At 46.9% G+C, this 14,557-nt stretch overlaps 2 protein-coding genes across 2 annotated transcripts; both read left to right on the top strand.

The window, feature by feature from the left end:
- The first annotated feature begins 170 nt into the window (after window positions 1–170).
- On the top strand, window positions 171–725 carry LOC109784523 (F-box protein At5g07610-like). The gene has a single exon (XM_020343123.1). It carries the CDS (start codon window positions 171–173, stop codon window positions 723–725), a length of 555 nt encoding a protein of 184 aa, XP_020198712.1.
- A 12,553-nt stretch (window positions 726–13,278) lies between these two features.
- Window positions 13,279–13,749, top strand: LOC109784522 (uncharacterized). Its single transcript, XM_020343122.1, has one exon. The coding sequence runs from the start codon at window positions 13,279–13,281 to the stop codon at window positions 13,747–13,749; it is 471 nt and encodes a 156-aa protein (XP_020198711.1).
- Window positions 13,750–14,557: the final 808 nt, after the last annotated feature.

Below are 14,557 nucleotides of genomic sequence, written 5' to 3'. Positions count from 1 at the left end.
GTAGCTTTCAAGTCTTTCCACGTATATTTTTCAAGTTGTACACATAAAGCACGTCCGGTACGTATAGGGGCAAGGTTATCGAGCGGAAACCTAGGTCAGAACCCAGTACGCCCCGAGCTGCCGTGATCGGCGTCCAGAACACGGCGGCAGCGAGCGAGAGCGACAAGCCGATGGACCACACGGAGGCGCTGCCGGACGACGCGCTCGCGGCCATCCTCGGCCGCCTCGCGCGTCAGGACCTGGCGGCGTGCCGCCGCGTGCGCAGGGCGTGGCTTGCCATCGTGGACGGGCGGCGGCTGCTGCCGCGCAACCACCATCTGCCGGACTCGGTGGAGGGCATCTTCGCCAACTACTGGAGCTACGAGCGCCCGCACTTCCTCGGCCGCCCCTCCACGCGGCACCGCGGCGTCGACTACGGCAACCTCCACTTCCTGCCCGGCTATTCTGAGGACAATAACATAATCGTGGACCACTGCAGCGGCCTCCTCCTCTACGGTGATGGCTACAAACTCTACTGCTGTGGCGGCCTGAGAGTGTTCTGCGTGGTTAACCCCGCCACACGACGGTGGGAACGCCTCCCGGGCACGCCTGACAAAGAAAGCTCCACCGCGTACCTGGCATTCGATCCTACCACGTCGCCGCACTACAAGGTGTTCTTGATACAACCTAAGGATCTAGGGTTGTTCGACGTGACCGACTGCGAGTCGGCAGAAGTCTCACCATAACAGCTCATTGAAGAAAACTTCACGATAAGTTCAAGGTATTCACAGAGCACGGCAATGGAGGGGCCACCACACTCGACGGAATGGCCGCCGCCCGAGTTGACGGTAGATGTTTTCTCGTCGAGCACGCGACAATGGCAAAAGAGGTTGTTTGTTAGGGAAGGTGGTGCTATGACGAGAGCGGTAAATTTGCAGGGTAAATTGTGGTTCATGTACATGTTTTGGATGGCAACATGCAGATGGCGCTACAGCGTGTATTGTCATGGAGCACTACACGTGCTACTTTACCGCGGTACATTCGTCACCAGGTAAACATCATGATAAAAGCGTATGATAAATGAAATTTTCTTGCCAACTCTAGCATTCATATTGCTTATAATTTACATTCAAAAATTGTTGTTCACATTTTTGTAGGTTTTCATTGTCTAGTGGCAAATATAAAGCAGTAAGAACTCCAATAGATGTTATGGAAGTTAAAGTTGGGCGGCATTATCTCGGGAGATCGGAGGATGATGTGTACTTTGCAGAGATCCGTGATCGAATTCGGATTTGGACCCTGAGTGAATCAACCGATCAGCTAAGCTGGGTGTTGAAGAATATCATTGACCTCGCGCCATTGGCAAGTATATCTTCACTCGACCTGAAAGGAATTTGCAGGCCTTGGATGTTAGATGACGATCAGGTTCTTGACAAACATGGAAATAACAAGAGGCTAGCAGGGCAATGTTTTGATTGGAGCTGGGACGATGATAATATGCTTGACACAAACACAAACGATGAGTGTGGACATCGTCTTGGATACTTTCTAATTGGATTTCATCCCTGCAAAGAGATCGCCTTCTTCTTGGCGGAGTATTCTGTAGTAGTGGCTTACCATTTGGATAGCACAAAAGTTCAGTACATAGGTTATCTCTGTCCAAACTATGACAGCGCAACATTTGGGATAGAAGAGTCATTTCTATACACACCATGCATGATCGAAGATCTTCCACTAAGTGCCTACTCAGATGAAGAAGATGAAGAGGAAGAGGAAGAGGAAGAGGAAGAGGAAGAGGAAGAAGAAGAAGAAGATGATGAAGAGGAAAATGAAGATGAAGACGATGATGAAGATGAAGATTAGTGTACATATATCTGTGTCCCAACCTTGCTTCATGACTATTGTCTGTTTGCTCTCGGTCGGTTACGTTTACAGTCTTAGTTAGTTTGTCAACGATTATGCCTGGTGTCTGCTCTGTTTTTTCGCCATTAGTACAAAGGTACATGTACACACCGCGACATGCATAAGAAGATTGATGAGTACCGTAAATCTTGCTAATTTTTTAATTGAAAGACTTAGGTGCGTAAAAGTGAGCTCTCTGATTTGAATATACTACTTGGTGCTTCCACGATTCAACCACCACACCAGGAGGTGGTTCACCGGGAGCTAATATTGCGCGCCCTTTTTAGGATAATAGCGCCAATCACTTTGATTAATTCTGCGTTCTGTGTAACACACTGTTTTAGTCATCTCCCCTCTCTAGAGAAGCCCAATATTTTCTTCTACTCCTGCCGCACCTAAATATTAGAGATTTCAATATGGACCATACACGGAGCAAAATGAGCAAATATACGCTCTAAACTATGTCTATATACATCCGTATGTAGTCCATATTAAAATCTTTAAAAATACTTATATTTAGAAACGAAGGGAATATATCTGTCCTACTTTCTTTTATACTATATTATCTTTAAAAATATAATCTGGTACCACAACTGAGCCGAGTTCACTACTCAAGCTGCGAAGCATAAACTACACTGTAACTGGAAGCGAACAGTAACAAAATAAGCAGGATAAGTGCATGCATTAGCATCGTGGACAGATGGCCAAGGTAGTTTGCTTGGGATCTCAGTATCATGGGATGGAAATGGAACGACCGCTGACTGGCTTAATAATCGTTCACAATGTGAAACTACATTTCTTCTCCCGAGCTCGAATGCACCTTGCATCAACATCAAAATAAGAAAATAGCAAAAAAAAACAATTCTGAAAGTTTTTGGCAGAATTCGAATTTGAATGTTCTAGATGCATGCGAATTTCGTGAAGAGAAAAAGATTCCTATCGCTTTGGGGGAAAATCAGTGCTAACAAATTCTTTACAAAATAGTCTTTTCTGAGCATTGATTTTTCTTTTTTCTGCCCAGATTATTAGGGATTTGTTTTCTTCACGAAATTCGCACGCATGCATAATATTGAACAATGTTTGTTGTAAAAAAAATCAGAAGGTTATGAATCTTTTTACTCTATTTTCGATTTTACTGTTTAGAAGGGTGCATTTGAGCTCAGGATTAGAAACTCCATGTCCCAAGGAAATGATGCTTAGATAAGTTCACTTTGATGGCTTTTATAGCTGCATGCAGTCACCATCGTTACTAAAAATCTTGGAAAGTATCGAGAAACAAAGGCAGAATTGGTTAAGTAGCATCTCAGAATTCAGAACTCTCAATTTTAGGCCCTGTTTGTTTGGGCTTGAGCTTTTGCTTTTGGTGCTTTTGAACCCCTAAAAGCACTAGCCCAAACAAACAGCTAAAACTTGGGGCTTGGCTTCGTAGAAGCACCCATCCCAAATGCACTAGAAGCAAAAAGCACCTCAGGACGTGCTTCGTGTGCTCCCCGCAGCTTCTCTCCCCTTCTCCACAGAAATGCCACCGAACTTTAGACAGTATTTACGGCGAAACTGTCATCGGTATATAAAAGCAGAACCACTTCACAAATCCCTCGCATCTCTCACCCCGCAGCTTCATCCCCCTCCCCCCCTTCTGCCCCAACGCACACAGGAGACCGGGCGCTGGGGCTACCCCTTGCGTTACCAACGGCATCCCCGGCTACCTCGCCGGCCGGAGCTCACCTTCCTGATTCCCCCCCCCCCCCCCCCCTCAACTCCAAGCCTCCCCACCGCCGCTGACCATATCTCGCGACGGCACCGTCAACATCTCCGGCAACCTTGCCGCCAAGAGCTTACCTCCCCGAGTCCTGACCTTTCCTCTGCTCCCCGTCCTCGACTGCGCGCCTTCCCGTCGCCATGGACCAGTGCTCGTGACGCCTTCGCCTCCCTCTCCCTCCGCAACACGCTCCTTGCCGCATACTGCCCCCTCGGCGGCACTGCAAGGCGTGTTGCGACCGGGTCCCGAGGGACGCCATTGATGACGTGTCCCGCCGGCTCCCGACGAGTCTAATTGCGGCTTCCGACCGCACCATCGACCCCGCCCCCCATCCTCTCCCTATAAATGGACGCATCGCCGCAAAGCCCCCCCCCCCCCGAGCACCACACACCCCCTACAGCGACACGATCCAAAACGAGTTGATCCCACTCCCACCAGCGGCGATGTCGAGCGGTGGCAGCAGCAGCGGCAGGCGCAGCGCTGCGAGGGCGGGGTCCTAACCATTGTCGCTAACGGTCGACGAGGCCGACGACCTGTCCAGGTACGGCGTCCTTGTGCCGCCGGCTGCTCACCTGCCGTAAGGTTGGCACATCGATGGCGGTGGCTACGCGGTGGAGGGCCCCCCATCGCCCGCGGCCATGAATGCGCCGGTCGTGGCGGCCGATTCAACAGGCACGGCCGCCTCGTGTTCTGGGACGGCTACGACTTCGACGAGGTCATCGAGGAGGCTCGACGTCGTCTCGCCGGTGCGGCGCCTCCTGTGCAGCACCCTCCCTGCCCCCACCCCCTCCGACGGCGGCCGTGGCCATCGCCCCGCTAGCAGCTGTCGTCCCCCCCCCCCACCCACCACCGGCGACACGGGTCCTACCGAAGCTGACGACGCTCCGAGAAGAAGGTGACCCCAACGACATGTCGGGCCTCTTTCACGCCATCTGTGAGTCGGCGACAACCGCGGGTGGGTTCCGCCGTGCGCACCGAATGACCCGGAGGACTCACCGGGCCTCTTCGAGATGCTCCGGCGGACGGCGTCTGCCGCAGGGCTGCAGCCGGCAGTGGGTGGCACTCGAGGCGACACGGCCAGCGGCGACGCGCCGGATGTGGGCCGCTCCGGCGGGTACTTCCTGGAGCCGGTGTTCAGCGACTCAGAGTAGTTTAGGGATTTTATGTTTATGTTTAAATTTCATTCAAAAAAACTTTGTATAAATTCCAAAATTTGATTGAAATTTGCCCGACGTCACGGGCCGCCCTAAATTTTGCTTGAATTAGTTTTTAAAAAAGGAATCGAGGCGGACGAGAGGCGGGGAAGAAATTTGAACGAAAAAAGATGGCACCCTATGACAAGCCAACAGACGGCACCCTTCGCCGGGCGTCGTCCTCGGGCCTGTGGTAATGGGTCGGCCCAAGCGCGGGCGTGGCGCCCCCTGTTTTATATATTTTATAGTTTCTGATATTTATTTAATTTTGCATTTTTTGTTTTTGTTTTTTCATGTCTAAATTGATTCGGGATTTCAAAAATTATGCATATGTTATAATAAATTTAATTTTTTTGCAGATCTCAATAATAATAATTCCAATTTTAAATAAATGTTAATGAAATAAAAAATGTTCATGATTTTTTTTAATAATCTAATATTCCAAACATATTCGGGAATTTGGAAAAAAAATGTCCATAATTTTTTTAGAAAATGTTCAAAAATATTAAAACAGATCCATAAATAATGAACAATAACTAACTGTCGCTTGCTTAGGGGTTTTATTGCGGGATCTGTTGACATCATTTTTTGATTTTTATTTGGTCCTTCGGACAAAAAAGATTCCCGTATTTTGTGGAGCGCTTCCTATGGGTTAGTATTAGTATCCACATATTTGGATAACCAGGGGACGTTGTGTCACGTCCGGACAATATTTTAGGCTTTTATCATCATGAAACCCTATAAAATGCATAGAACGTCTGGGCAATATTTTCTGGTCATCTTCAAAATGACTCCAAATTTTACAAGTGAGTGGGCATGCACACCCTAGGATCCCACACAAAATTTCATCGAATTCCAACAACATACGCACGTTGCATCACATCCAGATAGTTTTTCAGGGTTTTATCTTCAGGAAAACCATAGAAAATTCATACATGGTCGAAAAGCTATGAAACTTGGCATGCATACTTGTCAAAAACAGTTGGGTCCATTTGAAGGGTGTCAAAAAAACGTCCTTATAATAAAATCTGCTGAATGTTTTAATCATGTGATTTTTATGAGAGGATGATCCCCTTGAAGCTAGGGTCTCAAGTAAGCTTTTGCTCAAGAAACAATTCCACCTTTTGACCGGATCAAAATCAAACAAATGAAGGAGAACACTTATAATAAAAATAGGTATGGGTATGAGGTCTTAATGCTTACAACCATATAATTGTGTTGGGACCAAATATGATCTTAATTTGTGCACTGGAAGTCACCTATCAAGATGTGCTTGTTACGAACCGAAGTGGGGGATGTGTCCAAATTATGTCTTGACCAGCACACGTCCTGCATCAAGAGTCAGCTATCCAACTAAAGGCCCTATCTGTCTCACTAGGTTGCCTTGGTAATTAAGATTGCAATAAATCAGACAAAAGTATTGGGCGTATAATGACTACACCTCTCAAATCCCTAAAGATAGGAACCATGTTACCATACTAAACCTTTCCGTCCCTAGTGTTCGGAATAACACTTCACGGTCCCCTGCCCTTAGCCTCTTCATGACTCGCCATCCATGAACCTCTAGAGACGAAGAATGCGAACGAGACAAGAGACATATACGGAACAATTTTATTTTACACATACAGGACATTTATTCAAATCGCTTCCATGGATCCCCAAAACAATTAATCGGGTTGCAAGGTTCTTTCCTCAACTCATATCTTACCAAACTACTCACACGTGGAGATCGGATCACATGAAGAATACATAATAGAACACATCATGAAGGTACATTGATTGATAATATGTTTTACAATGGATGCCGTGTGCGATGCACGATTACAAGTATGACTAGAGGAGGCAAAACTATGGTGGAGATGGAGATGGTGGCTATGGAGATGGCAAGTGGTTGTGGCTTGGGTTGATGGAGAGGGGATGAAGATGACTCTGTTCTGGCTCCGCTCACGGTTGTTCTATTGACATTTCGGCCTCAACCCTTTTATAAAAGTTGTTGAAGTGGACAAGGAGCATACCACTCATACGAGTGCTCGAGGTCACATGGAACGATGTGTTTTGCTCTGGAATTGCTGGCACGCTTCCACTTGATTTCTTCTATCTTCTCATTTACTCATTTAAATGTTCTCAGTTGATTTTGTCCATTTTTAGCCCATTTCATATGATAACACAATAAAGATAGGATTTTGAAATATTATGCATTCATTAGGCATTAGTGGCAATGTCCGAGCAAATATTTTGATTTTAATGAACTATATCGGTTTAAATTAAGGGTAGAGGAGTGTAAAAATATCACTCATCGCTGCGCTACCGCATGAAGGAGGAGCCCGCGTCCCTGCCACGCAACTGTGATGGCGTCTACATCCGACGCCGCGTCAAGGAGGAGCTGGCATGCAGCCACTATGTCCAAATCAGGTGACGCGTGAAGGAGGAGCCAGCGTCACCGCCGCACAGCTGCTATGCCCAGATTGACGGGCCGACCTTGCCGCCCGGCCACAACTGGCGCAGGCGGTTCGTTAAGGACGAACTGCGTCCGATATCGCCAAGGCATGAGGCCACATTCTCCACTACCTTGGTGGCGGCAACGGTCCCTCTGGCTCGGGAGCCGTCATGTCCGTGGAGGAGCGCGCGGCGAGGCAACAGGTCCTCTACGAGCGGCGCAACGCTACTCGCCGCCTGGCGTTCGCTAAGTCGGACGTGACGCCGGCCTAGATCCTCAACGACCCTGACCCGGCCGCTCTGGGCCCTCAACCGCTGCTTGGTTTTTAATCCTGTGATAGATGGCATAGTGATAGCTCTTCTCGCGTATATCATTATTTAGATGGATGACCATGTAGTTGCAAGTAATCGAGACTTGTATCGCTATTTTCGAGATGATGACGAGAAACCACTTTGTGTTGGATGATGATTATGATGATGACATGATTTGATGCTATGATTACATTTGTATGTGTATGATATGCTAAAGATTATTGTATAAAGCCTGTTCAAATACAAAACAAATATGCAAAACAAAAACAAAAACTAATAAAACTAAAAGTAGCGAGGGGAAAAAGTTAGCAGCAGCGTGCTCTTACCAGTAGCGCCCCCAAGTTAAAAGCGTTGCAGCTATTAGCAATTGCGCGTTGAATTAAAGCTCGCTGCTGCTAGCCATGTATAGCAATAGCGTGGGGCAGAACGCGCTACTGATACATGTAAGCTGTAGCGCCGTATCAGTAGCGCGGTACCCCGCGCTACTGATACACCAAATACCCGCGCTACTGCTAGGCTTTTCCCTAATAGTGTATACCTCAGTCTGACTTGAACCAATGCTTTGTCACGCTAGACTTGCTTTCTATGAACTTCCTCACATATTTGTATTTATTACAGGTGATAGCTGAGCATCTTTCTGTAGAAGAGGTGGCCGGCATAAAGATATGCTTAAAAAGATGGACCTCAACAAAGATAGTATGGTTAATTGTGCTTACCAACCAAGCTGCATGGTAGTCAAGGACAGGATAACATGAGCGTTTTTTCTCAGTTCGACCTCTTTTCTTTATGGAAACACTAACGTCCACACGTGTGGCACTTCTCCAACTCGCTCACACGCCTGAATTGTCGTCCAGTGCAGTTTGCACGAATCTTGACACGAAAAGGTGGATTTGTTGTGCCACGTAGGACGGGGCTGGTGTGTGGGCGTTGGAGAGTTTGCCCACACGCCCCGCACCATGCTGTTTGCCAGCTGCGTGTGTGGGCGAACTAGTTTCTGCCCACACAGCCACCACCTAGTCCATGCGCGTGTGGGCGAACTACTTTTCGCCCACACGACGACTCCTACGTTGTGGATGGCAACTGCAGTTACGCGAACGTGGCAACTAGGTAAACACACATGGCAACTATAATTCGTTGCTAGACGACAACTGCAGTTGCGCGTACGTGGCAACCAGATAAACACACATGGCAACTGTGATTAACCATACATGGCAACTATGGTTGGACCACACGTGACAACTAGATAAACACACGGATCACATACGGCAACTACGGTTTGATTACACGCGGCAACTACCATAAATTAGACATGGCAACTATAGTTAACCAAAACAGATAGAGTTGCCATGCTTTTACAACTATACTTGCCATCCCGGATAACTACATCTGCCATCCCGGATGGCAACTAAATCGTCATCCCGCAGGTACCTAACGTAGCTGCGCCAGGACGTGTGGGCATTCTTGCTTCGTGCCACACGCGCGAGGTGGAGATGAGTAGTACTTGTTGGGCGTGTGGCACGAAGTAGCTACGCCCACACGTGTGGGCAATTCTAATGTGCGCCCACACAGCCCGTGTGGGCTGCCTCGTACTCACGCCACACACGATGTGTGGGCGGATGCCTAATATACCACATGTGTGGCAGTTATCGGCGTCCTTTCTTTGATGCTTAAATAAACAAAAAGAAAAATACGGTATCAGGAATTCCACTGTTTACATATATGAAACTATAGTTGTTGGTACATAGCCGAGGGCGACGCTATGCGTCGGCCGGCGGATCTTTTTAAAAGATCCGCCACCTTCGCAGCCGCTTGATCTGAGGCTATTTAGCGGCGCATCCTTTTTTTCCTTACAATGCAACAAAGGCATTGTTGCGGAGCTCTTTGCAGTAACATTTGCAACAGAGGTTTTGTTGCATATTTTTTCTCTGTCTTAACTTTTTTGAAACATGTGTTATTGTGAAAATACTTCTGCAACACAGATGATGTTGCAGAAATTTTTCCGTCTTAATTTTTTTGCAACATGGATGCTGTTGCGGAAAAACTTCTGCAACACGGGTGATGTTGCAGAAAAATTGTCAAGATGGCAGAGACACGCGTCACGTCCTGATCAGTTGTTTAGAGCTTGTGTGTTGTCTGATTAATCTTATCTGACAGCTGCGCATGCGACGGAACTCAGCGCGTCATCGGCCGGTTGATTGTAATCGTTTCCCTATAGCCAAACACTTCACAGAATTTAAAACTACAGTTACTTTTGTATCAAACGGGGCCTTACGGCTTTTGAAGTTTCAGCCTTTTTTGTTGTTGATGGATTTCAATCCGTACAAATATTGTAAGAAGAAAAAACGCACATGAGTTCAGTGCGAATTTCGAACGAGAAAGAAGTCACATGAGGTCGGTACAAACTCTCCTTTTTTTAGGGGTCTTGAGGTCGGTACAAACTCTACCATGTATATGTTGCATCATACCAGGCGATCGTTGTCATTAGAAAAGAAACTTTCCTTTTCCCAAACAGAAACGTCAGAGTCCGGCTCAATATATATAAGCCGCCGTACGTGTCTAGGCGGTTCACACCAGCCAGCGAGCAACGACGATGGATCACACGGAGGCGCTGCCGGACGACGCGCTCGCCGCCATCATCGGCCGCCTCGGACCACGTGACCTGGCCGCATCCCGGTGCGTGCGCAAGGCGTGGCGCGCCGTCGTGGACGCCAGGCGGCTGCTGCTCCCGCACCTCCTCCCGCATTCTGTGGAGGGCATCTTCGCCAACTACTACAACCACCACCGCCCACAATTCCTCGCCCGCCCCTCCACACGGCACCCCGGTGTCGACTACGGCAACCTCCACTTCCTGCCCGGCTACACCAACGGCCGTAATAAGATCGCGGACCACTGCAACGGCCTTCTGCTCTACGGCGACACCAGGCAGTTCTGTGTGGTTAACCCAGCCACACGGTGATGGCAGCGCCTCCCAGAAATCAATGACAACACAGAAGTATATGAGGCGCATCTCGCTTTTGACCCTGTCGTGTCACCACATTACGATGTGTTCTTGATAACTTCTAAGGACCTAGGGCTGTTTGACGTGACCGACTGCAAGGACGCAGAGGTGCCACCAGAACAGCTAGTCGAGGAAAACTTCACGATAAGTATAAGATACTTGTCGAAACCTACATGGAGCACGGAGGTTCCGCAACACTCGGCGGAATGGCCATCACCCGTGTTGACGCTAGACATTTTCTAGTCAAGTGCGGAACATTGCACGTGCACGTGCTGCTTTGTCTCGGTGCATTTGTCACCAGGTAAGCATCACAAAAACTGGAAGCTCGTAATGTTAATTTCCCTTGTCAAATAATAGCATTCATATGTACTTGTACCATTCAAAAATGCCATTGACAGCTTTAGGAATTGCAGGTTCTCATTGTCTGATAGCAAATATCGTGTAATAGGAACTCCCATAGATGCCAACAAAAGGAAAGAAGGACACCATTATCTTGGGAGCTCTGAGACTGGTGTGTACTTTGCAAATATTCATGATCAAATTCCAATTTGGTATCTGAGTGGATCAAATGGCGAGGTAGAATGGGTGCTGAAGAGTAGCATTGGCATTGAGCCATTGGCAAATAGATCTTCCCTCGACCCTAAGGGAATATGTAGTCCTTGGATCTTTGATGATGATCCTATTCTTGACAGATATGGCAATAACACAAAGCTAGAGGAGGTGATTTTTAATTGGAACTGGGATGATGATAATATCCTTGATACTAACCATGAGTGTAGACTCACTTATGCATTCTATCGGTTACTTGGATTTCACCCCTACAAAGAGATTGCCTTCTTCTTGGTGAAGCAATTTGAATTGGTGGCTTATCATTTGGATAGCTCAAAAGTTCAGTACATTGGCTGTCTACGTCCAACCTATGATACGATAATTTCGGTAGAGGAGTCATTTCTATATACCCCATGCATGATGGGAGATCTTTCAGAAAAGGCGAACTCAGACTCAAAACTCAGACTCAGATGATGATGCGGATGATGACTAGCATACGTATGTTAATGATGTAATAAACTTGCTTTATGATTACTAGTCGTCAACCCCGTGCAACTGCACGGGCTAGATATTTGTACAAATAATGACATCTCTTTTGCAGTTTTTCTTCTATATTTGTTTTAGTTAAATATTCTAAGGATTGGTCCAAGACTGAAATATAATAGTTAAACCTTAGTGAAGTTACACAACCAAATATGTTTTTTACGTGGACCTCCACACACGGTTGAAGGACGGAAGATATAGCAATGTTTTTAACACATGTTTCCACGGTTCACAAAGAACATCAGTAAACATGAGCAGAGAACCCATGTCTAAAAAACTTGTCAATCCTTGAATCTACCTAGAAATATATAACTACCGGTGTAGTTATTGTAAATTGGATACATATATACTCAAGGAATAAATAATGTGCAAATAGAACTAGGGCTCTAAGTACAATCCAGCAGGACTCATCCAAACACCGGAAAATGGTAGATAAAATGAGAATAAAAACATAAGAGACACAGATTTAACGTGAAAACCCATACGGGGGAACTATAGATGCACGAAGGTGCAATTCACCATGATGGAGGAGTATTACAAACACGAGACGATAGACCGTCTTTAGGTGCGAATACATGAGATATATATGAGGGGCAATACATAGGAATCCTTGAAGGACAAGTAAACCAGTTGTACTCGTATGTGTCAACGTCAATGCAATGCCCACACTGTTTGTACTAGTCTAGTCCAACACGGTAAAATTTGAATCACAATTTAACAATCTCCACATTGAGCCAAATTCCCTATAATAGTCGAAGAAAGTAAATAACTCAATTTAAATCAGCAACACACCTTATGTGTCGAAGTCCATAAGATTAATGAGAAATACCAACTAAGCATGAGCGAGGCTCAAACTTATTGGTAGAAACTGGCTTTTTCATCATATCAGCACGATTATCATGCGTACCTATCATGCATGCCTTCAAATCACCTTCAGCAATAAAATCCCAAATATAGTGAAAATCTGACATTAATGTGTTTTATTCTGTCATGATCAGGGGCGAAGCTTTGTTGGTGCCAAACTTGGACATGGCCCACCCAGGTTTTTGGCACTATTATATTTTACCTATGCATGGAAGCAAAGCCCACCTGCAACCCACTAAGCATACGACCGATCCAAAGCGCTTGAGGTCTCTTGCTCACAAGTCGCCATGTTCTCTGCACGCAGTTGGCACAAGCATGTAGCAGCGTTACTGTGTCTGCTGGCCGCTTGTTACACAACCTTTGGCTCGATGACGCTTGGCCGCTCGATGACGTGAGATCTGACGGCTCGCGGCCGGGCGGATCTTTTAAAAAGATCAACCGGCAGACGCATAACACGCCCCTTTAAACTTTCTGCATTTTTATATTGGATTTCAATGCGTACAATCTTGAAAGAAAAAAAAAAGGCACACGAGTTCGGTGCGTATTTCGAACGACAAAGAAGTCACATGAGGTGGTACAAACTCTACCATGTAACGTTGTACCATACCAGGCGATTGTTGTCATCAGAAAAGAAATTTTCCTGAACTTCAAAAAAGAAATTCCTTTTCCCAAACAGAAACGTCAGAGTCCGCCCCAATATAAGCCTCCGTACGTGTCTAGGCGGTTCACAGCAGCGAGCAACGATGGATCACACGGAGGCGCTGCGGGACGACGCGCTCGCCGCCATCCTTGGCCGCCTCCAGACGCATGACCTTGCCGGGTCCCGATGCGTGCGCAGAGCGTGGCACGCCGTCGTGGACGCCCGGCGGCTGCTGCTCCCGCACTCGGCGGAGGGCATCTTCGCCAACTACAACGACCACCACCGCTCGCAATTCCTCGCCCGCCCCTCCACTTCCTGCGTCGACCACAGCAACCTCCACTTCCTGCCGAACTACACAGAAGGCCATAGAAAGATCGCGGACCACTGCAAAGTTCTCCTGCTCTACGGCGACACGAGGGAGTTTTTTGTGGCAAACCCCGCCACGCGGCGGTGGCAGCGCCTGCCTGGAGCGCACGATGATGGGGAATGCCGTGAAGCGTATCTCGCGTTTGACCCTGCCGCGTCGCCGCACTACGAGGTGTTCTTTTTCAAAAAGGGGCCTTTTATTACTTAAAAGGTTTAAGCATTACACCCGGCTTCTGCATAACTAAAATGCTCACAGCCAACAAAGTCCTCACGACAAGCCAATATAAAAGAAGAAGGCGAAATACAAAGATGAAATATGTATGACGCCTAAAGCATAGGTGGCCCAATCCTAAGATCATGCCGCCACCCATGTTGGGTAAAAGTATCCCTCGCCGCAGCCTCCAATCCTGTACACACCTCCGTAAACAGGTCTCGATTCTCCACTCGTTGTAAAGAGGACCATAAATGAAGCGTCCCGGTACATCTGTAGATAACCTGCATAAGTGAAGTACTTTTATCGTTAAAAACCTTATCATTTCTATATAGCCAAAGCGACCAAATCACGGCAAGCGCTCCCACCTTGAGAAGAATTCTAAACCTATGATCAATCCCATGTAACCAGTTGCCAAATATATTAGCAACACTACACGGAGGATACAGGCCAGAAGCTATCTGGATGACTGACCATATAGAACGAGCCAATTTACAATGGAAGAACAAATGTTTTATTGTCTCATCATGCGGACAAAATACACATTGCGTACTTCCATGCCAATTCCTCTTGATAAGGTTATCTTTAGTAAGAATGACTCCGCGACGAAGATATCATGCAAAGATTTTATTCTTAAGAGGTATCTCCATCTTCCAGATCTTCTTACTATTATCAACTGGCACGTCTGACTGGATCAAAGCTCTATACATAGAATCCACTGAGAATTGTCCATTCCCATGTAGGTTCCAACAAAAGACATCGGATCCTTGTGACAACTGTACCGTGGTTAACCGCTGGAGCAGTA

Source organism: Aegilops tauschii, chromosome 3 (genome assembly GCF_002575655.3).
Source record: "Aegilops tauschii subsp. strangulata cultivar AL8/78 chromosome 3, Aet v6.0, whole genome shotgun sequence".
In the NCBI taxonomy this organism is placed as follows: domain Eukaryota; kingdom Viridiplantae; phylum Streptophyta; class Magnoliopsida; order Poales; family Poaceae; genus Aegilops; species Aegilops tauschii.
The sequence above is the reverse complement of the archived record's forward strand: the minus strand, read 5'-3'. Positions and strand labels throughout refer to the sequence as shown.